General features: G+C 42.8%; 1 protein-coding gene across 1 annotated transcript; it reads left to right on the plus strand.

Moving 5' to 3' along the window:
* The first annotated feature begins 1,525 nt into the window (after positions 1 to 1,525).
* Positions 1,526 to 21,844, plus strand: npy2rl (neuropeptide Y receptor Y2, like). The gene is made up of 6 exons (XM_029427268.1): positions 1,526 to 1,708; positions 3,816 to 4,046; positions 5,339 to 5,471; positions 11,801 to 11,966; positions 15,693 to 15,846; positions 16,715 to 21,844. The coding sequence occupies exons 2-6, from the start codon at positions 3,864 to 3,866 to the stop codon at positions 17,285 to 17,287; spliced, it is 1,209 nt and encodes a 402-aa protein (XP_029283128.1). The 5' UTR covers positions 1,526 to 1,708; positions 3,816 to 3,863; the 3' UTR covers positions 17,288 to 21,844.
* Positions 21,845 to 22,501: the final 657 nt, after the last annotated feature.

Raw genomic sequence — 22,501 nt, forward strand, 5'->3', positions numbered from 1 at the left:
CAGATCTCAGCCGTCTTCAGAGGACGATCCCGCCAGATCTCAGTCGTCTTCAGAGGACGATCCCTCCAGATCTCAGCCGTCTTCAGAGGACGATCCCGCCAGATCTCAGTCGTCTTCAGAGGACGATCCCGCCAGATCTCAGTCGTCTTCAGAGGACGATCCCGCCAGATCTCAGCCGTCTTCAGAGGACGATCCCGCAAGATCTCAGTCGTCTTCAGAGGACGATCCCGCGAGATCTCAGTCGTCTTCAGAGGACGATCCCAACAGATCTCAGTCGTCTTCAGAGGACGATCCCGCCAGATCTCAGCCGTCTTCAGAGGACGATCCCGCCAGATCTCAGTCGTCTTCAGAGGACGATCCCAACAGATCTCAGTCGTCTTCAGAGGACGATCCCGCGAGATCTCAGTCGTCTTCAGAGGACGATCCCAACAGATCTCAGTCGTCTTCAGAGGACGATCCCAACAGATCTCAGTCGTCTTCAGAGGACGATCCCGCCAGATCTCAGCCGTCTTCAGAGGACGATCCCAACAGATCTCAGTCGTCTTCAGAGGACGGTCCTGCGAGATCTCAGTCGTCTTCAGAGGACGATCCCAACAGATCTCAGTCGTCTTCAGAGGACGATCCCTCCAGATCTCAGTCGTCTTCAGAGGACGATCCCAACAGATCTCAGTCGTCTTCAGAGGACGATCCCAACAGATCTCAGTCGTCTTCAGAGGACGATCCCAACAGATCTCAGTCGTCCGCTGAATGTCAATGAAGCCACTTAACAAACAGAATAAAAAGGAGAATAATGCGGCAGGCTTTGGATGTTTGCTTGGTGAGAATTAACGAAGCAGTCAAATCCTTAAAAAGACTGTTTTGGTTTTAGAAGATTACAGAAAGTCTGTTAATTAAGTGAATTAAAGTGAAGGGATTGACAGTTTATTCAGGAGTAATGTTGCTTTACAAGGTGCCAGCTGAAGCTTAGCTGGAGAAGCAAATGAAGAGGATTAGAAAGCGACATGTATAAATAAGACCAAGGCTGGAGGCTAATGTTAGCATGCTAACATGCTGACCTTTAGCAGGAGCCATGTTTTCCAGGTGTGCCTGCTGAGATGTATTTTATAATTAGTGTTGAACACAAAGTGCAGCTGAGGCTGATGTTCGGTCAGAATCCAAAGTGCTGGACACATTCAAATGTTGATGTGATGAAAGTTCTTCCGGTTCATCCTGTGGACTTCCAATGCAGCTGAACTTCTGCAGAAAACTTCTCCAGGAGGTCTGGAAACATGTAGCCCACGAGCGGTTTGTCAGCAGACAGAAGTTAAACGTTGACATTGAGCTCAAACTGTATCTTTAAAAAGCCTTTAGACTGTTCAGATTAATGTCTGCAGCCACGCTGACTTTAACACACAGAGACAAGAAACTGATGAGCTTCGTCTACATCCTCTCATCTCATCTCATGTCTTACATCAGGAAGAGTTTGAGGAGGAGGCTGCAGTGTACTGTGTGTCTTTAACAAGCAGTGCTCAGTGTTTATTTTTACATTATGTGGAGCAGGTGTCAGCGTTTTACAAATGACGCTGCCTAATTTTGTCCTCACAGTGTTTTCTGAGAGACGCTGGAGCTTCACTGCTAATTATTCTGTGTTTACGCTTTGATGCAGAAGTCCTTTCAAAATAAAGGTGTGCCAGTGTCAGGCGGAGTCCGAGAGAATATTCACAATCAGGTAAAACTAAATCTCCAAGCATTTGAGTGAAATGTGTGTAAACTTTGGCAAAATGTAAAAGTAGAAATCTCTTTATTCATAAACTCGTCATGTTTCTCATTGCAACACCTTCACACATGCTAATGTGTAGCTTTTAGGCTAAATGTAGCATTTGTAAAGAAAGATATGGCCCCTGTAGTTCATGTTCATGCTGCTGTGATGTCAGCTGCGTGTTAATGACCCTCATTCACAAGAGATTTGCTTTCTCTGCATGTGATGCACAGCAGCTTTATTAAAGTGAAACATGAAGTACTTCTTCTCCCTCTCTTCATGTGCTAAATGTTGAAGTTGTGTGAAGCGATGTTGACGCTCTGAAGAGGTTCCCTGTCGCCCTCGTTGTTTATATTTACATGAATGTGGTAGAAAAACCTTTTGTGAGATGACTTTGCAAAACGTTTTTGTTTTTCTCTTTTTCTGGCGAGTCCTGTCAGCGGCGAGTGTGAGCAGGAGCTGAACGCCCGCAGGCAGCGTGCTCAGTGTGTGTGTGTGTGTGTGTGTGTGTGTGTGTGTGTGAACACGCTCTGACACAGCTGGTGTGACATTCTCCCACCTGTAAACCTCAGAGTTGTGATGTCCAGCTGGGTTTTTATTCTTGTCTCCTTTTTATTTGAATATCAGGCGACATCTGCACTTATATACGTTTGTATCGTACCAGCGATAGTCCAGGAAGTTTGTTTTCTTCTGACTGTTGAGACCCAATCAGGACGTGAACGTGTGTGTCAAGAGCAAACACCTGTTGTATTTGATTGTGTTATCAAGATTCAAAATGCTACGAGGAAGTTCCCTTATCTGAAATGCACTTTTCTTCCTGTGCAAAATGTCAATAATTGGGATCATACATATTTAAAGAGCATTTCCACCTCATATATATATGCATACATATATTATATTACCATTATCATGAAGTATTATTCAAGTTGTTTCACTGGAATCAAACCCAGCCTGATGATCTGCTTTGTTCTGCAGGAATCAGATTACAAAATATATGTTGCATTTTAAATGGTGCATTATTCAAATCACTTAACTTAACATGATAAACACAGATTTCTAATCAGCCATCTAACTTCAGATATAACTTAAACATTAAAAAACTAGCAGTTTGTCATGTTAGCAATAAATATAAATATAAGGCTATTTTTCAATGTTACGATTACTGAACATGTATTCAAATTTTATTGAGTAATATCAAGTAAATCTGTGATGTTTTGACTAAATGTGAGTTTTTCTATTGAAAGTCGACTTTTCTCTGACGCCGCGACATCATCTGATCAGGTTGTGTTCACGCAGCTGCATGTTGGATGACTTGTTGGTGTTTTCATGCAGCGCAGATGATCTGATCTTTCTCTCCATGTTTCGGGATTAAGAACAACGCAACGCCTCTGATGAGTGATTGTGAGCTGATTACTCGGGACAATATGTTCAGGTGCGTGGGACAGAAGAAGGTCCTGCAGCTTGTTGTTGGGATTATTACCCGGAAGCTGCTCCTGATTTGTCAGTGAAACAATGTAAATCTGAGTTCACGTCATGTTAACTGGTTTCAGAGTGATCCGCCTCACACAACATTGTGCTCATCTGCATGAGAACAAAAGACAGGATTATACAAATTCGGAATAATACAGAAACAAGTGGAATTACACGGTTGACAAGTGGCATTATGTTGTTCCTGGAAAAATCATCCCCTAATAGACAAAGTTAGAGACTCTCTGGAGGACACGATGCAGCGTTCAGCAGCTAAAGAGACTCAGATTTCCCTCCGGAGGCGGTGGAGACCAAAAACAGAGCGAGAAGAGCGAGAATATTGGATTTACAATCAACACCTGCACACTTTACACAAGCTGCACAGACTACGTGTCGATCCTTCCTGGTTTATTCGTTGGACAAACGAACAGAGGAGTTGTGATGCAGCTGTGCTTCATCTGAATGTAGTTAATTAAATGAGTGTGTGTGTGTGTGTGTGTGTGTCTTTAAGAGATATTGCGCCACCTATTATTATTATTATTATTATTATTAATTATCTTTCACAGTTACTGTGACCTGTGAGTCACTTGTGTGTCTTTGTCGCCCACAGGCTTGTGTGTGTAACATGGCGTTGCCGGCTGCACACATATGATCGGACATGGAGGCCGTCAGCGCAGTCAACGCCACACAGCCGACACCCCCTCCTGACGACGACCCTGGCAACTTCGGTTACCATGACTACTACCCTAACGCCAGCAGCGCTATCCCCCCCGCGGTGCCCACGCTGCTGTTCGAGGGAGTGAATTTTCCCGAGGACCCCATTAGGCTGCTGAGTGTGCAGGTAGAGCTTTAGCTGTCATAACTTATATTTAGAATGTTCAGCGCTGTCTAGGGACTTCCTGAATGTTATGCGGGCTCTCAGCGTTAGATTGACACTTCATTTGAGCCAATCGGAGCTTCGATGGGTTTTTTACAACCTTCATGAGCCAATGAGTGTCAACTTGATAAGAAAGTGCCCACCCACTTCTTCTGTCACAGTCTGACCCTGGACCAGCTCAGCATCCTGGTGGCGCGCGCATCGTATAGAAGATGAGCGCCACTTCCCTTGGTTTGTTTTTTCAAAATAATAATAAATTATATTAATATTAATATATAATATATAATAAATTCAGTTTTTATCTTTTTTATCTGAAATTTAGTGGTGAACTTGATAACACTTGGTTCTATGTTTCTATTGTGTATCTTTTTCAACAAAGAAATTCTGGCGGAGTGTATTTTCTTCACATTCAGTATATTCAGAGCACTTTTACTCAGTGCAGAAGCACGTGGAGTGATTCTTCACTGTTTTGCAAGAACAATAAGAGAGTTATCTTTTGAATGAGACCAAAATCATGCAGCTGGTGCAAATGGTTGAAGAGCAGCTTTCAATATACTTTGGGTGTCGTTTGTAGGTATTTTCAGGTAAATTCGCCCCCCCCCCCCGTAAGAGGTTAAAAGTATTGAACTTATTATTCAAGAACGAAGCTTCAGATAATAAAAGCGATTTAATTTACTGATACACAGTTTAATTAACATCTTATGTTCTACACGTAAAACCGTAACGTCAACTGTTAAATAAACAATTTCCCTCTGAAATGTAGCGCAGTCGTAGTATAAAGTAGCATGACATACATATAAACAAGTACAAGTACCTCAGAATTGTACTTTAGTGAATGTAACGGCATGCACAGTATTAAATCCACCAACACATGCATGAAGTAAAGTTAGTTTCCCAAACAAAGCATGCACGTAAAAACTATTTAAGTTAAAGTAAATCCTTTTTGGGCGCCATCCTGCACGAGACGTCACAAAGTGTGAAGACAGGAGGAACATTATTCAGACTATAAACTGTTTAAATAAAAGCACAGAACATTACAAACATTACAAACTCCACAAGTCTTCAGCAGCTTACCAAAATAAAAGTAATATTTTCAGTTAACACAACGTTTAGTGACAATAAGAGAAAATAAAGTGTAAATAAGTTTGGACGTGTAGCGACCAGAGCCTGTGTCTGTGTCGGCCATGTTGTACAACATCTACAACCAGCTCTGACAGCTGTTTGTTTTTGTTGTTGTCGTTGTTGTTTGTCTGCAGGTGGTGTTGATCTTGGCCTACAGCACCATCATCGTGCTGGGGGTTCTGGGTAATTCTCTGGTCATCTACGTCATCTACCGCTTCAAGTCGCTCCGCACCGTCACCAACTTCTTCATCGCCAACTTGGCTGTTGGTATGTTACACACTCACACACACACACACACACACACACACACACACACACACACACACACACACACACACACACACTGATTTGATGCTGACATACTCATCAGAGCTGGGGAAATCTGCTCTGTGTGTGTGTGTGTGTGTGTGTGTGTGTGTGTGTGACTCACACTTCTGTCAGCTGTTATAAGCTTCATCTCTGTGTGAGAGACGGAGAAACATTTCTTGTTCACGTGTCACTCGAGTGGAGGAAGCGGACCTCAGAGTGTTTTAGGAGTTTCTTGTACGTACATTAATCCTCCTTTTTTAATCCTTTTTATTTGACAACAAGCACGATGCATCTTTTTTTTAAAGCCTAAAACCAAAGACAAAGACAAAGACAGACTTTGACTTGTGATGTTCTTTAAAGTACAATCATTCAAATTCTCTGCGTTTTCTCATCACTTCATATTAAACACAATATGCAGCTCAACACTTGTATGGAAGTAAATATATTAATCTTTCTTGATTGTTCTGAAAGAAAAGAACAAGTTAGCAACAGTTATTGATGTGTTTCAGTTTTTAATATAAAGATTTATATAACATAAATTATATTAGTTAGTTAACATAATCTAGCTATGCTAATGTCATTTAGCTTCTAGTTTCTCCTAATATATTGTTGTTGAGCTAACATTAGCTTACTAACAACATTAGCATAGCTAGCTAAGGTTAGCAAATGTATTTGTTACTTAGCGTTACGTTAGCTAACTTTATAAGTCTTGTATTGTGAACCTGTTACCTGTGATTGAGCAGTATTATGTGTCGCATCAGTTTATTGCAGATATATCGAGTAACAGAGTGTGAACAGAGAGACGTTTATATCGCCTCAAATTAAAGCAACTACAAAGAATCCATATCAGGATTGTTGTTTATGTTACAAACTGTTAAATAGGGATATCAGTATCTGATATAAATCCAGTTTCACTTCGATGTCGTAGTTGCTAAAAATAGACGAATAAAGAGACCTCAGGAGCCTGTTCTATAAATACAGACTGCACATTATTATAATGAGCTGGAACATATCTGACCAAACATTTGTTCTGTGAAGTAAATAATCACACGGCGATTATTGTCACCTCATCTCTAGTTATTCCTAATGAGTGTGACACGTTATTAAACACACTTTCACTGCCTCCATCGTCTCTGTTTCACAGCTACACTCACAGAAGTGTGTATATTTATAAAGCACTGATTCAAACACTACGTGTACAAATACACGAGGAAACTTGTTATAATAAATGCATGAGTGAGCATGAGCACGTCTGACGAGGTGGATCATTGAGCTGCTCACTGATGGACTGGACGCGTGGACAACGAGAGTGAAGTGGAGCAGAGAGCTGTGTTATTGTGTTATCACTTCAGCAGTAAAGTGACGGGAACACATGACGCAGCGGACAGAGTTCAGCAGCATGGAGTTACATTACAGTTACATTACAGTACATTACAGTACATTACAGTTACATTACAGTTACATTACATTACAGTTACATTACATTACAGTTACATTACAGTTACATTACATTACAGTACATTACATTACAGTTACATTACAGTTACATTACATTACAGTTACATTACAGTTACATTACATTACAGTTACATTACATTACAGTACATTACAGTTACATTACATTACATTACATTACAGTTACATTACAGTACATTACAGTACATTACAGTTACATTACAGTTACATTACAGTTACATTACATTACAGTTACATTACATTACAGTTACATTACAGTTGCATTACATTACAGTACATTACAGTTACATTACAGTACATTACAGTTGCATTACATTACAGTACATTACAGTTACATTACATTACATTACAGTTACATTACAGTTGCATTACATTACAGTACATTACAGTTACATTACAGTTACATTACAGTTGCATTACATTACAGTACATTACAGTTACATTACAGTTACATTACAGTTACATTACAGTTGCATTACATTACAGTTACATTACAGTTGCATTACATTACAGTACATTAGTTGCATTACATTACAGTACATTACAATTACATTACATTACAGTTAGATTACAGTTACATTACAGTTACATTACATTACAGGTACATTACAGTTGCATTACATTACAGTACATTACAGTTACATTACAGTACATTACAGTTACATTACAGTTACATTACAGTTACATTACAGTTGCATTACATTACAGTTACATTACAGTTGCATTACATTACAGTACATTACAGTTACATTACATTACAGTTACATTACAGTTGCATTACATTACAGTACATTACAGTTACATTACAGTACATTACAGTTACATTACAGTTGCATTACATTACAGTACATTACAGTTACATTACAGTTGCATTACAGGTACATTACAGTTACATTAGTTACATTACAGGTACAGTACAGTTACATTAGTTACATTACAGGTACATTACAGTTACATTAGTTACATTACAGGTACAGTACAGTTACATTAGTTACATTACAGGTACATTACAGTTACATTAGTTACATTACAGGTACAGTACAGTTACATTACAGTTATATTACAGTTACATTATTTTGATTTGATTTGATTAGATTACAGTTACAGCAACAGCTGCAGGGCTGACGGGAGATTAAAATGCTGTTTGTGAACAATAACCAGCTGCTTCAGATGAAGAGCAGCAGACTGATCTGAAACTGTGCGTTCACAAACATCAACTATGAGAGAAGTGTATTATATAATATCAGAACATGAGACTTTCAGAAAGCTGCTCTCTGCTGGTTTCCTGCGAGCAGCATGTTCTCAGAGGTTTTCAATTCTTTGCTTGCCTGTTCCCGTCGGCTCCGTGCAAAATGCAGCCGCGAAACTTCCCAGGTGTTGAGTTGAGATGAATACGAAGGTCGAGTTCGAAGATGGCCATGGTCCAAGCAGCGGGGGGGGAGCTCTGTTGCTCGTGGAGCTGCGGTTTAGTTTAAAGCTTGAGAGGAATATAAAACGGTGACTGATGTGATGTGAAATGTGCTGGAAGTCACAACGTCAGCAGCCAAAATTTGTCGGTTTAATTTCCCCTGAAACAAAACAGGAGTGGGCAAGGGGGAAGCCGGAGCGCCGCCCTCAGGCTCGTCTGCTCTCAGCGTCTCGCTCTCGTTGATCTTCTGTTCGTACTTCATGTCTTTATATACGAGACGTGTTTCCACAGGGCGGCTGCTCTTCTTCGTGCTCTTAAACAATGTCTCTGGCAGGATTATGAAATGACTGACTGAAACTAAAGCTTGTTTTACTTTAGTTTCAGTTTATCTAAATCTTGACGCGGGCGTCAACCCTCGTCGGTGTTTTCCACCGGACTTTGCAAATGAATGTAGTTGTTAATAAATATCGTTCTGACGGACAGCGTCGGCAGGATTTACTGAAACATTTCTTCTTGTCCTTTCATGGTGTCCTCCTTGTCCTTTCACTGTGTTTCTTCCCTGAAGCTGCTGGAGAACTTAAAGGTTAAAGGTTTAGGAAACAGAAGAGAGGATTTTTTATTTTTCTCTAACATGATTTGGCACGATGCCCTTATCACAGAGAGACATCCCAAAATAACAAGTATATATAAACACAAATAAAGACATTATAATGTTTCATTAGCCTGGAAAACTCTAGATTTTATATTTTTTCTTTTTCTTCTCTTAAAAAATCCTGGCTCCTAATAACTGCCCGTAAACCAAAAGGCCCTTTTGTGGAACTGCTGCCTGAAAAGACGAGACGTTGGGCACAAAAGCCCTCGAAGCTCCTTTTTATTTGCTATTAGGAATCGTTTCAGTTGCATTTCTCTAAATAAATATAAACGCAGATCATAAGAACAACACACACACACACACACACACACACACACACACACAGAGGTGGAAGTGACGGGTCATGTGACCTGCTGTGATTGACAGCTGACTGAATGACTCACAGTTTCGGGGTTAAAGTGTTTCAGAACAAAGGAAGCTGCCGATTATATATTATATTATATATATATTATATTATATATATATAAGACTTCCCGCTGCTGTGATGTGGAGGTGACCACAGAGGATTACTGGTCATGTTCAGAGGGAGATCTGTAATCCAGCGTTGTGCTTTTTATTTCCCTGTAATTGTTGAAAAATTAAAGACGAACATTGTGTTAACTGTTAAAGTGCATCTCTGTTAATAACTAGTGATGTATTTAGTCGTGTTCTTATGAATAATAATCATAAAAATACATTTTATTTAACGCCGCCTTTCATTATATAAAACAGAAATCATAATTATCCTGCTGTATTTAGTCTTTGGGAACATTTTGAAAAGTTTATAAAGACATAATAAAGTAAAGATTCTGCACGCAGGTACAAACTGAAGCTATTAGTGCTCAAAAACTTATTTAAAGACATTAGAGAGTTATGAAGCATATTTCTCATAACGTCCAACTATTCAAATAAAATGTGAATTTCAGTATTTGGAGTCAAAGCTTCTCTGAGGATCAACTTAAAGTGATGTGAGGAGCAAAGGATGGAAATGATAATAAAAGGAAATGAAATTGAGGCTTTTATGTTCCTGAGCTGTGACACTGAACCTCCCTGAGGACGAAGATGAATTATTAAGAGATGAATTATTAAGTGAAGCAGGTGAGATCGATGGCCTCGGGATGTTGGATCTTTATTTGTCTGAGAATAAGTTGAGATTAAAACAAACGCGTGTTTTTATCTTCTATAACTCGTCTTCTGTGAGACGAGAGGAAACACCAGAACATGAGAGTGTGTGTTTCTTACTCTGTGTGTGTAGATTTAACCTCTCCACAGCTACATTACATAACGCCTCATGTACATATTAAACACTTGTAATATAAAGTTGTGTTGATGTGAGTCATGAAGTGGGGAAGCTTCATGATATCTGTTAGTTACATGTTTGACCCTGTTCACCTGTAGTGTGTACAACATGTATGACTCTGTTCACCTGTAGTGTGTACAACATGTATGACCCTGTTCACCTGTAGTGTGTACAACATGTATGACTCTGTTCACCTGTAGTGTGTACAACATGTATGACTCTGTTCACCTGTAGTGTGTACAACATGTATGACTCTGTTCACCTGTAGTGTGTACAACATGTATGACTCTGTTCACCTGTAGTGTGTACAACATGTATGACTCTGTTCACCTGTAGTGTGTACAACATGTATGACTCTGTTCACCTGTAGTGTGTACAACATGTATGACTCTGTTCACCTGTAGTGTGTACAACATGTATGACTCTGTTCACCTGTAGTGTGTACAACATGTATGACCCTGTTCACCTGTAGTGTGTACAACATGTATGACCCTGTTCACCTGTAGTGTGTACAACATGTATGACCCTGTTCACCTGTAGTGTGTACAACATGTATGACCTGTTCACCTGTAGTGTGTACAACATGTATGACCTGTTCACCTGTAGTGTGTACAACATGTATGACCCTGTTCACCTGTAGTGTGTACAACATGTATGACTCTGTTCACCCTGTAGTGTGTACACATGTATGACTCTGTCACCTGTAGTAGTGTACAACATGTATGACTCTGTTCACTGTAGTGTGTACCACATGTATGACTCTGTTCACTGTAGTGTGTACAACATGTATGACCCTGTTCACCTGTAGTGTGGTACACATGTATGACCCTCGTTCACCTGTAGTGTGTTACAACATGTCTGACTCCTGTTCACCTGTAGTAGTGTACAACATGTAGGACTCTGTTTCACACTGTAGTAGTGTACAACATGTATGACTCTGTTTCACACCTGTAGTGTGTAGCAACATGTATGACCCTGTTCACCTGTAGTGTGTACAACATGTATGACTCTGTTCACCTGTAGTGTGTACAACATGTATGACTGTTACAATACATATCTTTAAAGGAGCTTTTCTCTAAAGGAGCTTTTTCTCACACTCTTCAGCAGAAGTCTCCACTTCAGCAGCACTTACATACACCAAACTTTCCACTTTCATTCCTCTCTATATTCTGAAGCTTTGTGCAGAGGGCTTTGTTCACATGTCACTCACAGCTCATGTTATACACGCTACACTCACTACATGCAGGAGATGCACAGAGTTCTGTGTGTTGACAGGATTTAGTGATTTATGGAGTGATACAAAGACAGATCCAGAATCTGTACAAACCTTTGACATGTGAACAACATGCAACACTTTAATAAGAGACTCATGTACATTCAGAACACTTGTAATATAAAATATATATACATATTGATAATTGAAGTTTCTTTATGATATGTGTGCATTATATAATAATATTTCTGCTCTGCAGCCGACCTGCTGGTGAACACGCTGTGCCTCCCCTTCACTCTCGTCTACACGCTGCAGGGAGAGTGGAAGTTCGGCAGCACGCTCTGCTTCATGCTGCCGTACGCTCAGGGGCTCGCCGTGCACGTCTCCACGGTGACGCTCAACGTCATCGCCCTGGACCGCCACAGGTAGGTGGGGCTTAGAGCCCTCTATATCTCTGTCTCAGAGCAGTCTTCATTTACATACTTATTATATTTGTATTGTTTTGTTTGATAATTTCAGGACGTTAGAGGAGGAAGAGGAAGCATAATGTACACTTTATGTACACAACAGCATCAACACTAATAATAATAATAATACATTTCATTTATAAAGCGCTTTTCAAGACCTCAAAGCCGCTTTACAATAGTAGGGGAAGTGGGGGGAGGGGTTAGGACGAGGGAAGAAAGGGAAAAAGAAAAAGAAAAAGAAAAAGAAAAAAATAATAATAATACGGTTAACAGGGGGCAAATGATAGTTGAGAAGAGGTGCGTCTTGAGGCGGGACTGAAATATGGAGAGGGACTGAGAGTGGGGAGGGAGTTCCAGAGCCTGGGTGCTGCCCTGGAGATGGCTCTGTCTCCAAAGAGGGGGCCGAGTACTGAACCTTGGGGGACGCCTTGTGGTGACTGGCGCTGTGGCAGAGGAGTGGTTGTGATGGGAAATGAAGTGGGATCTGTCGGACAGGTAGGACTGGAGCCACCTGAGTAGAGTACCCTCGATACCGATGTCCTTCAGTCTGGAGAGCAGGATGTTATGGCTCACGGTATCAAAGGCTGCACTCGGGTCAAGGAGGATTAGGATGTTGAGTGAACCGGTATCAGCAGAGGTGAGGAGGTCGTTGAGAACTTTGAGTAATGCCGTTTCTGTGCTGTGGAGGGGGCGAAAACCATACGGGAGGGGTTCAAAAAGGTGATTGGCATGGAGGTGGGAATGGAGTTGTTTGGCAACAATGCGTGATTGGGCGGTAGTTGTTGAGAGAGGAAGGATCCAGACCGGGTTGTTTGAGGATTGGGGTGATCACCGCTGTTTTGAAGGCAGAGGGGACGGTACCATGGGACAACGAGGAGTTGAAGAGGTGAGTGAGGTAGGGGCAGAGGATAGGGAGGCAGGACTTCAGAAGTGGAGTTGGAAGAGGGTCAAGGGAGCAGGTTGTGGGTTTGGAGGAGCTAATCAGTTGGAGGAGCTCAGGGGGGGTAACCAGGTTGAACTGGGAGAGGCGGCAGAGGGGAGGGGGGGATTAGGAGGTCCAGGGAGAGATTGGGGAAAGAGGCACAGTGGTGGAAGCTGGGGTAAGTGCTTCTGGGTGGGGTACAGGGGATAGTGAGCTATTAATGTTGTTGATTTTGTCTGTGAAAAACTGGAGGAATCAGTCGCATAAAGCAGGAGTAGATGTAGTGAAGCTGTTGGCACGGGGGGGAGGAGGTTTTTGACTGTGGAGAAGAGGGTTCTGGGGTTCCGGGAGGGGTCATTGAAGATGGTCGAGAGGTAAGCAGACTTGGCAGCGGTGAGGGAATCTTTGTAGGCGGTGAGGTGGAGTTTGTAGGCTTCTTGTTGGACTGTAAGGGAGGTTTTTTTGGCGAGACATTCAAGTTGGCGGCCAGTCTGTTTCATTTTGCGGAGTGTGGGTGTGAACCAGGGTGAGGAGGTGTTGAAAGAGACAGTTTTCCTTTTGAGGGGGGCTAGAGTGTTGAGGGAGGTAGACAGGGTGGATTTAGGAGGTTCGTAATATCGTCGGGTGAGGTGATGGTTGTGTCCAGGTGGAGAGTAGAGGATAGCAGGCCAGAGAGATGGTGGAGATGGATGGCATGGAGATTATGGAATGTGATTTCTCTGCAGGGGTGGGGGAAGCAATGGTAAATTGTATGAGTTTGTGGTCTGAGAGGGGAAAGGGGCATGGGTAGAGGTCGAGTACTGGGAGGTTTGTTGAGCAGAGAAGGTCGATGATGTGTCCTTTGTCGTGGGTGGGGAAGGTGATATGTTGGGTGATAGAGAAATTGTCCAGTAGAGTGGAGAATCCAGCTGAGAGTTTGCAGGTGGGGGAGTCCATGTGGATGTTAAGGTCACCGAGCAGTAGCGTGGGGAGATGGATGAGGCTAGTGTGAGGAGTTCAGTAAAATCAGAGCGGAAGGAGGGATGAGGTTTAGGAAGCCGGTAAATGAGAATAACTGTCATTGAGGAGAGGGCTTTGAAGGCGAGGAACTCAAAGGATGGTACTGGGGGAGGGTGAGTTCTGTGATCCGGAAGTTCTGATTGTAGATAGCAGCAAGGCCACCACCCTGACGGGAGAGGCGGGGTTTAGTGATGTAGTTAAAACCAGAGGGGGATGTTTGATTGAGGGAGAAGAAGTCATTGGGTTGTTGCCAGGTTTCAGTGAGCAGAAGAAAATCCAGGGATTTGTCAAGGATGAGTTTGTGCAGGATGGGGGCTTTATTGTTGATTGACTGGAGGGTGGTGGAGTGGTGGCAGGCTGGAGAGGTCTGATGAGGAAAACTCCGTTCCAGGTTTTGATGTAACGATGTTACAGAAATACTCCATTAGCAGCAAACGTTTTATTTAAGTATCAAAAGCTAAATGTGCTCGAGTGTTGCAAGCTGAACCTGAGGGCGCAGTTTATAAACCCACGTGCAACAGATTTGCACATCAAGTGTTTTCATCCAGCTTGGTTCAGATGTTCTCTTCATGTCTCCGCTGCTTTCTGCTCTGCAGACGCTCGCCTGGCTGACATGTGTAATTGTGAATATTCAGTCTTATGAATGCATCTCGTGGCAAAAGTTAAATAGTGTGATGAATGTGTGACAGCCAGCAGGACTGTACTGTAAGAGGTTGTAAAGAGACGCACATGGAGCCAGGAGGCCTCGCTGCCCCGCTAACAGCACCGTCAGCTGGAGTGGAGGTGTTAAGAGAAGTTACTCATTTACATCCTTTACACCGGTGTGACCTGGTTTTAACGCGTGGAGTTCAGATATCACACACACACACACACACACACATACTTTATTGGCTGTGTAAACACGTTTGGTCCTCTGAGATCCACAAGCTGTTATTGTTTGTGTGTTTGCGTCCACCTGTGCAGGAGAGCTGCTACAAAGCGTCTCCGCACGCCGTTTGAAATTGATGCTTTTGGCAGATGGTTCCCGACAAATAAGTTTTAAAAAGCCTCCGAGTTTCTGTTCTGTGTTGCATTGTGGGACGCCGGCACACGCCAGAAAAGAAAAATCAAGCTTGTTCAGTTCTGATTCTTTCTCATCATAGTCAGCAGATATTTAACATGAAGAGCATCACACGTACATCACAACACTCTCACACACTTGAGAGGAGAGAAGAGTATTGCTTCGACGTGATGTTGTGGCCTCAGCTCCTGCAGGACTAAAAGCTAAACGCAGCTTCGCCAGCTTTTGATCCGATCTGCACGAACACACACACGCTGCCAGCAGACCGCAGAGACTCGCTCGGTTCGTGTGGAGCGAGAAAGTGACGCACGTTGTGCTGCCGGGCAGTTACAGCCCGCAGCGCCGTCTGACTGTCGATGTTAATGCTTCCTGGATTCCAGAAGAAGAAACCAGTGATGAGTTCATTTCTTCTTCTGCAGCTCAATAAGCTGCGGCCAAGACTTCTAGATTTAGTGAAGTTCTTCTCACAGCAGATTACACCTTAGTGCTGTAGCTGCAAAACTACATCAGTTCTGACGCCTCAGAATCTTAATATATTAATAACATCCTCCTCAAACTCTTCGTTCTTATCGTGTTATTTTGGAGACTTTAGCACATTTATTCTTTCTAAGCAGGAAGTCTTCAGGGAACTTATTTCCTTTTTCAAGAGTGAGTTTTGACCAAAGTGTTTGTGTGTGTGTGTGTGTGTGCGTGTGTGTGCCAGGTGTATCGTGTACCACCTGGAGACCAGGATGCGTAAGGACGTGTGTTTCGGGGTGATTGCGCTGACCTGGGTGCTGAGCGCCGTGCTCGCCAGCCCTCTGGCCATCTTCAGAGAGTACGGCTCCTTCACCCTGGAGCCTGGACACAGCATACAGGTACACACACACACACACACACACACACACACACACACACACACACACACACAGACACACACACACACAGACACACACACACACACACAGACACACACACACACAGACACACAGACACACACACACACACACACACACACACACAGACACACACACACACAGACACACACACACAGACACACACACACACACACACACACAGACACAGACACAGACACACACACACACACACACACACACACACACACACACACATGCACACACACACAGACACACACACATGCACACACACACACACACACACACACACACACACACACACATACACACATGCACACACACACACACACACACACACACACACACACACACACACACACACACACACACACACACACACACACACACACACACACACACACCTGTAGCACGTCATCAGTGTCTTTGATCTTCCGGCTCACTCCCCTCTGCCTCTCCATCTCTTTCATCTCTCCCTCATGTCCTCCCCTCGCTATTTTATTCTCGCGCTTTGAACTCTTTTCATTCCAAGTTTAATTCGTCGTCATATTTTACTTATTTGTTGTATATTTCACAGCACTTCCATGCATTCCCCCGGAACACATGCTCACATTTTTATATTGAGTGTGTAAAACATCTTTTGTGTTTCACAATGACTTACAAATCACTTCTTTCATCCCTTTAACATTTGGAGTCCAGCTCTTCAGCTTCAGAAGAGCTGGAACATTTTCATCTCCAGTTGTCCAGTGATCATAAGATGAATGTCATCCTGTGTGTTTGGTGCCTGTTGTTGAAGTTTCTGTAATATAAAGTAAAGCAGAGCTCTGACGCTGAGCTCTTGTTGTCCCAGGTGTGTACGGAGAAGTGGCCCGGTAAGAACACCGACGGCACCGTGTACAGCATCTCCATGTTGATCCTGCAGTACTTCCTGCCGCTGTCCATCATCTCCTTCGCCTACGCCCGCATCTGGTCCAAACTGCGCAGCCACGTCAGCCCCGCGGAGGCGGGCGGCAGCAGCAGCGCCGGCTCCGACCGCCACCGCCGGCGCCGCAAAACCACCAAGATGCTGGTGACGATGGTGGTGGTGTTCGCCGTTAGCTGGCTGCCCTTCCACGCCTTCCAGCTGGCCACGGACATCGACAGCACGGTGTTGGACATGCGCGACTTCCGCCTGCTCTACACCGTCTTCCACGTGGTCGCCATGTGCTCCACCTTCGCCAACCCATTGCTGTACGGCTGGATGAACCGCAACTACCGCGCCGCCTTCCTCTCCGTCTTCAAGTGTCGCAAGGGAGGAGAGAGGGGGAGGGGCAGCCGGCTGGACAGCATCCACCCCGTTGGAGCCGGCGGAGGGAGGGCGAAGAAGATCGTGCTTGAAACGCAGGATGTGGTGTCCACCCACCTGAACGCCACTGACGTGTGAGCGCCCGGGGGAGGTGGAGAAGAAGAGGGTGACGGAGGAGAGATGACAAGACAATGACGGAGAGATTACAGAGGAAGAGGCAGGAGGGATAAAGAAAATCGTCGTCAGGAAATCTTTTGTCCCCCAGAAGACGCGAGAAGAAAACGTGACTGAACACGGAGACAAAGAGAAGATAAAGATGAGAGGAAACAGAAACAACAGCACGAAGCCGACGGGGATTTAAGAGTTTTTGGAAGACCAAAATAGAAGAGGAGGCAAAGACGAGCGGGGATTAGAAGAAGAAGAATGGCTCAAGGTCTTCTCGACCAATCGAAGCGCTGTCGCTCTGAGGACGTGACCTCATCACGAGGGAGGAACTTTTCTGGGGGATTTGTTCGAGTGAAATGCAGCTTTGCATCCACGATTTCTGACAAAGTGGGAAAGTTTGCTGTGAAAAGAAGAGGCTTTGATTTTCAACACTTTAGATGGAAAGCGTAGATTGTTGACGTAACAGAAATATACAGAAACCTTGGACTCTGTCAACACAGGGCTTTACTCCACCTTCATTCACATGTGAAGCATTTAGCTCGTACGTTTAACTCAGAGTGGCTTACAGGGGGGACGCGGACGCGTAAGCAGGTTGCGGGGATTAAACCGACAAAAATTTCGGCATCAGCAGCAGCTTCCTTTAACTGCGAGCGATGTGAGCTGATCGTCAACGCTTTGTCAAAAGCGTACAAATCGGAGGCCGCTGGGGACCGTGCTAAAAGAATTTGTCAGGTGAAAGAAAAGCCCTTAAAAAAAAGAAAAACTAGATTTTGGAGTTGGAGCGGACGAGGATGCATGATGCAAGCTTTGTGAAATCTCAGACGTTGTTATGTAATGAAAATGTGTGTTTTAAATATGGATCATCCTACAACCAGAGCCAGATAGAGGGCGAAAGGGAGAAGACGGAGGTGGACACTAAGAGGGGGACGAGGCAGAGACACGGAGACAGAACAGAGCGAGTGATGGGCAGCAGGAGGGAGAGGGTGAGAGAGAGAGGGAGGAAGAGGAGAGAAGCTTCAAACAGACCGAGATCCTTAAATCCAGTTGAGATCACAGCTTTAAATCACTCATGATATTAATCACATTCAGTCGAGAGGTGATTTGTTCACTTTAGCCGCCTGCACGTTTGGCTGACTGCTCACATTTTGAGTCACGCTTCGATTTAATTTTCATTAAAGAGTTTAATCAGCACGACATGATAAGATATGTGGAGAGAGATCATTAAAATATGATTGTTCACTCTGAAATGAAACTCATTTCAGGGTTTCAGCACGTTTTTTATTTAACTTTTTCTGCTACTAATTTCAAAAAGCTTCCAAAAGTGACTTTATTTAGGAAGTAATTAACCTGGTGACCGCAGGGTTTCTTGTCCCTGAGCTGAGGCTCTCAGGCAGTGCTTTGCTCATTATAGGGAAAAGATGCAAAATAAATGACAATTTATTGATCAGCATAAGACTCCACTGATCAAGCAAAAGGTTACTCTTAGGGTTGGATGTCCAGATGCAGGTGTGTCAGAGCTGATGCCCCCCCCCCACGCCTCCCACACTCACATCCATGTCCAATCCAAATGCAGTTTACTTAAACCAGCTGGACTGTTTACAACCTGGCAACCCAAAAGTCGTTATTATTAATGGCTTCTAAGTGATGTGCATTAGAAACTCATTTAATAAACGGTGCCTTAAAGACCTTTTCCACCGCAGGAACTTAAAGTGTTTGTATTCATCGTCACAGCTCAGGATGTGCAGATAAATACAAGTTCCAGGTTTTCTCGGAGAACAAATGCAACCTTTAAGTAACCTAGTAACTCAAAATAAGTCAGCGTTGACTTTTGGTGTCACGTTGGAGTCTCCGATCTCCTAGATTGTTCTACATAGTTAAAACAAAATCGGTGCCACGTCTTTCATTGTTGTTTGTCCCACAACTGAACTGTAGCGTCTACTAAATAGAGCAGCCTTTCCAATGACATTTAACCAAAATGGTTTGTGGATCGTTGAGGAAACAGCAGGCAGAGGTGTTCCTCGTGACGAAACTCCAACAGCCCCACTTGTTGCGATAGCGTCATTGTTTTCACACGTAAACAGGTGTTAATTTCCACGCTCCAAATGAATTTATTGTTCAAAATGTAATTACGGAAGGTTCATTTCGTTTAATCTTTAATTGTAATTAAAGCACTCGGTTTCCCTCAAGGCAACAAGCTCGTTAAGTGTAAACACAGAAGACTGAACAACGACCTGCAAACACTTTGTGAATCATCAACATTACAGCAGCTACTGTTAAACACACACACACACACACACACACACACACACACACACACACACACACGTGTTGTAAAAAGGGATCAAACAGATAAAATAAAAATTGGATTTAGCCTCTGTGTCCCACTTGTCTTTTCCTGTTTAAATCTCTAGATCCTCTCTCTGTGAGCTGCGTCACTGCCTCGCCCGACCTGCAATCCCACAATCCCTCTGTTCCCTCCGACTGAACCTTACCAGCTGTTTATCTTCGTCCTCGTTTCAGCTCCTCGTCTGTCTCCCCTCCGCTCTCTCTCCCTGTGAATGCATGCCTCAAACAGCTAGAAACTGTGTCTTCCTCTGAGGACTAACAGTAGAAGAAATGTCTATTTTAGTCACAAACATTCCTGACTAAAACAAAAGGATTTCATTTCAAAACAGCTGAAATGTTGTCGTTATTTTGCTCACACCTGACTGTATCCACCTCAAACAGTTACAGCAAATGACTAAAAATGTTGAAAATAAGTTTAATAGTAAACCATAATGTGCTTTACTTTAATAACAGCGTCCCGAGTTATAAACCCTGGATTTAAATTGGATGTTTTCACAGTTCATTTTGAACAGCATTATACTTTAAGTGGAAATGAAGGTTCAGAAGGTTTGACGTCATCTGGTTTGCTCTAAATCCCCAAAGCTATCCCACAATGCAGTGCGTGTATTTGTCATTGTCCACTCTGATAGCAGAGTTGAGACCTTGGAGGAGTTATTTTACACATGAAAGTGCCATTTATTGGAACACTTCAGGCCTTGGATGGACATGAAACTGCCTTGGTTGAATCATCAGTGCAGAAATATCTGGTTCTGTGAAAATGTCAAAGCATGTGGACATAAAAACTGCAGCGAATAAGTAAACTACGACTCCCAAGGTGCATTTATGGTAATACATATCAACAAGTTAATGTAATTACCAGTTTCCATCTTCCGTAACGTGTTCTAGCTAGCAGCGCACTTAACAGAGTTTTACATGAAGTGATTGGGTCTGTCTTGGAGAAATGCACCTTGGGAGTCGTAGTTAACGTCCCTTATGTTTTTATGTACACAGGCAAATCGAAGATCCAGATGTTTTCTACTACAGTTGCTAATCTTTTGTACTGATGACCCAACCAGGAAATGGTAACTTCTACTTCTGGATCCAGGACACGGTCACGAGTAAGCGGACTTACTCACTCGCTAACCTGCTAGTTGTCCCTAGCGTCTACTAGCAGGTTACTACTACTAGTTTATTTTTCTCTTGTCCCAAAGCACGCGTGTGTGACGTTAGTGGCTCCATGTGACGCGTTTCACAGAGATCCGTCTGATAAGGTCATTTCAAACATGAGTATAAGAAAGATCAGATCTGAATCGAGCATTAAGCCCTATAGCGTGAGCGTAGCACATCATTTTTCTGACGCTAGCTAGCATAACGTTCGTAAAGTGTGCTGATGCTCGGAGGACTGAAAGTAAACAAGATGGCGTCCTTCATGAACGATTAAATGTTCCCCGTGTGTCTTTCAGCTTGTTTTATATTATTTGAAGAAAAGAATAAAACCGATATTTAGTTCCTCCTGATGTATTCTGACGAGGTTTGTGACGGGATCGGATGCTGCTCGACCTTTATGAAACATGAATGTAAACTGCTTTGTAACATGGCTGTAATGTTGTTTATTGTGTCATTCTGTGTAAATATTGGCCGTGTGAAAGACTGTAACCAAGCACAAAGTGTTGGCCTTTACCCGTGTCCAACAACAGATGTACTGTTCTCAAGCACAAACTTGTTGTTCTCTGGCTCTTTCTTTCTGCTTGTGTGTGTGTGTGTTTATAATTAACATTATGGAGACTCACGTTCCTTTTGGGTACAAAACACAAGTCCCCTTAACGTAGAGGTCAGGGTTGTGTGTGTGTCCTGGGATATCTGTGCTTTAGGGAAGTCCTGATTTTCGTTACACGATTATTGTTGACAAAATAATTCACAGTAACGATGTTGTTGGAATATAACATAATATACAAAGCCATTAGCTCATTTCTTGCTAGTAGCTTAGCTCGCTAACTGGCTAATGGCTGCTTCCTCCTGCTTATGATTACGTATTTCCACCCACGTAGTTGTTGTATGTGTATTGAAAACCCAATTGTTTTGTCTTCAATGTATTTTGGGGACATTTACACCTGTACTCTCATGTGGTTAAGCACGATACGATCCGATCAACTAAAACATATTTTAATGAAAGGTGTAACGCCGGTAAATGTTGATCCAAGAGAAGTTTGTGTTTGTGTCCAATCTGTGATGGAATTATATTGTTTAAATGTATAACCGATTACAATGAATACAGTGTAGGTCTTCACAGGCCCAGGGATTCAAATGGTGTGTGTGTGTGTGTGTGTGTGTGTGTGTGTGTGTGTGTGTGTGTGTGTGTGTGTGTGTGTGTGTGTGTGTGTGTGTGTGTCTGTGTGTGTGTCGGAGGGTTCATTGCATTTCAAATCTAATTAGCTTATTCTCAACAGATCTTAATTAGCTTGTTGAGTTTGGAGAACTTTCTATATTGATATGCATGCCAAGCAGACCAACAGCTTGAGTTAATTTTGTTTTTCAACTGCAGCACGAAATGAATACAGATTATTTTGTTTTGCATTTAAAACTCCAAGAAACTACTTTTTTGTCCCATTATAATAGAGTTACTGTTGTTTCGTAAACAAACAGCATTAATCAGCTTCCCTACTAAAAGTCTTTGCAAGATTTTTGGCCGAGTATGCATAACCTTTAAATAATTATAACTCTTCAAAGTGCATCACTTCCACAGTCATTTCAGTTGTTTCTCATTTCAATCTGTGCAATATTTTTAACAATGTGAGGTTGAATAAATCTCATTTATCTCACAGCTGCAGGGCGGTCCTTTTACACTTTCAGGTGTGAACATGA

The sequence above is a fragment of the Cottoperca gobio genome, unplaced genomic scaffold, assembly GCF_900634415.1.
Source record: "Cottoperca gobio unplaced genomic scaffold, fCotGob3.1 fCotGob3_305arrow_ctg1, whole genome shotgun sequence".
Taxonomy (NCBI): Eukaryota; Metazoa; Chordata; class Actinopteri; order Perciformes; family Bovichtidae; genus Cottoperca; species Cottoperca gobio.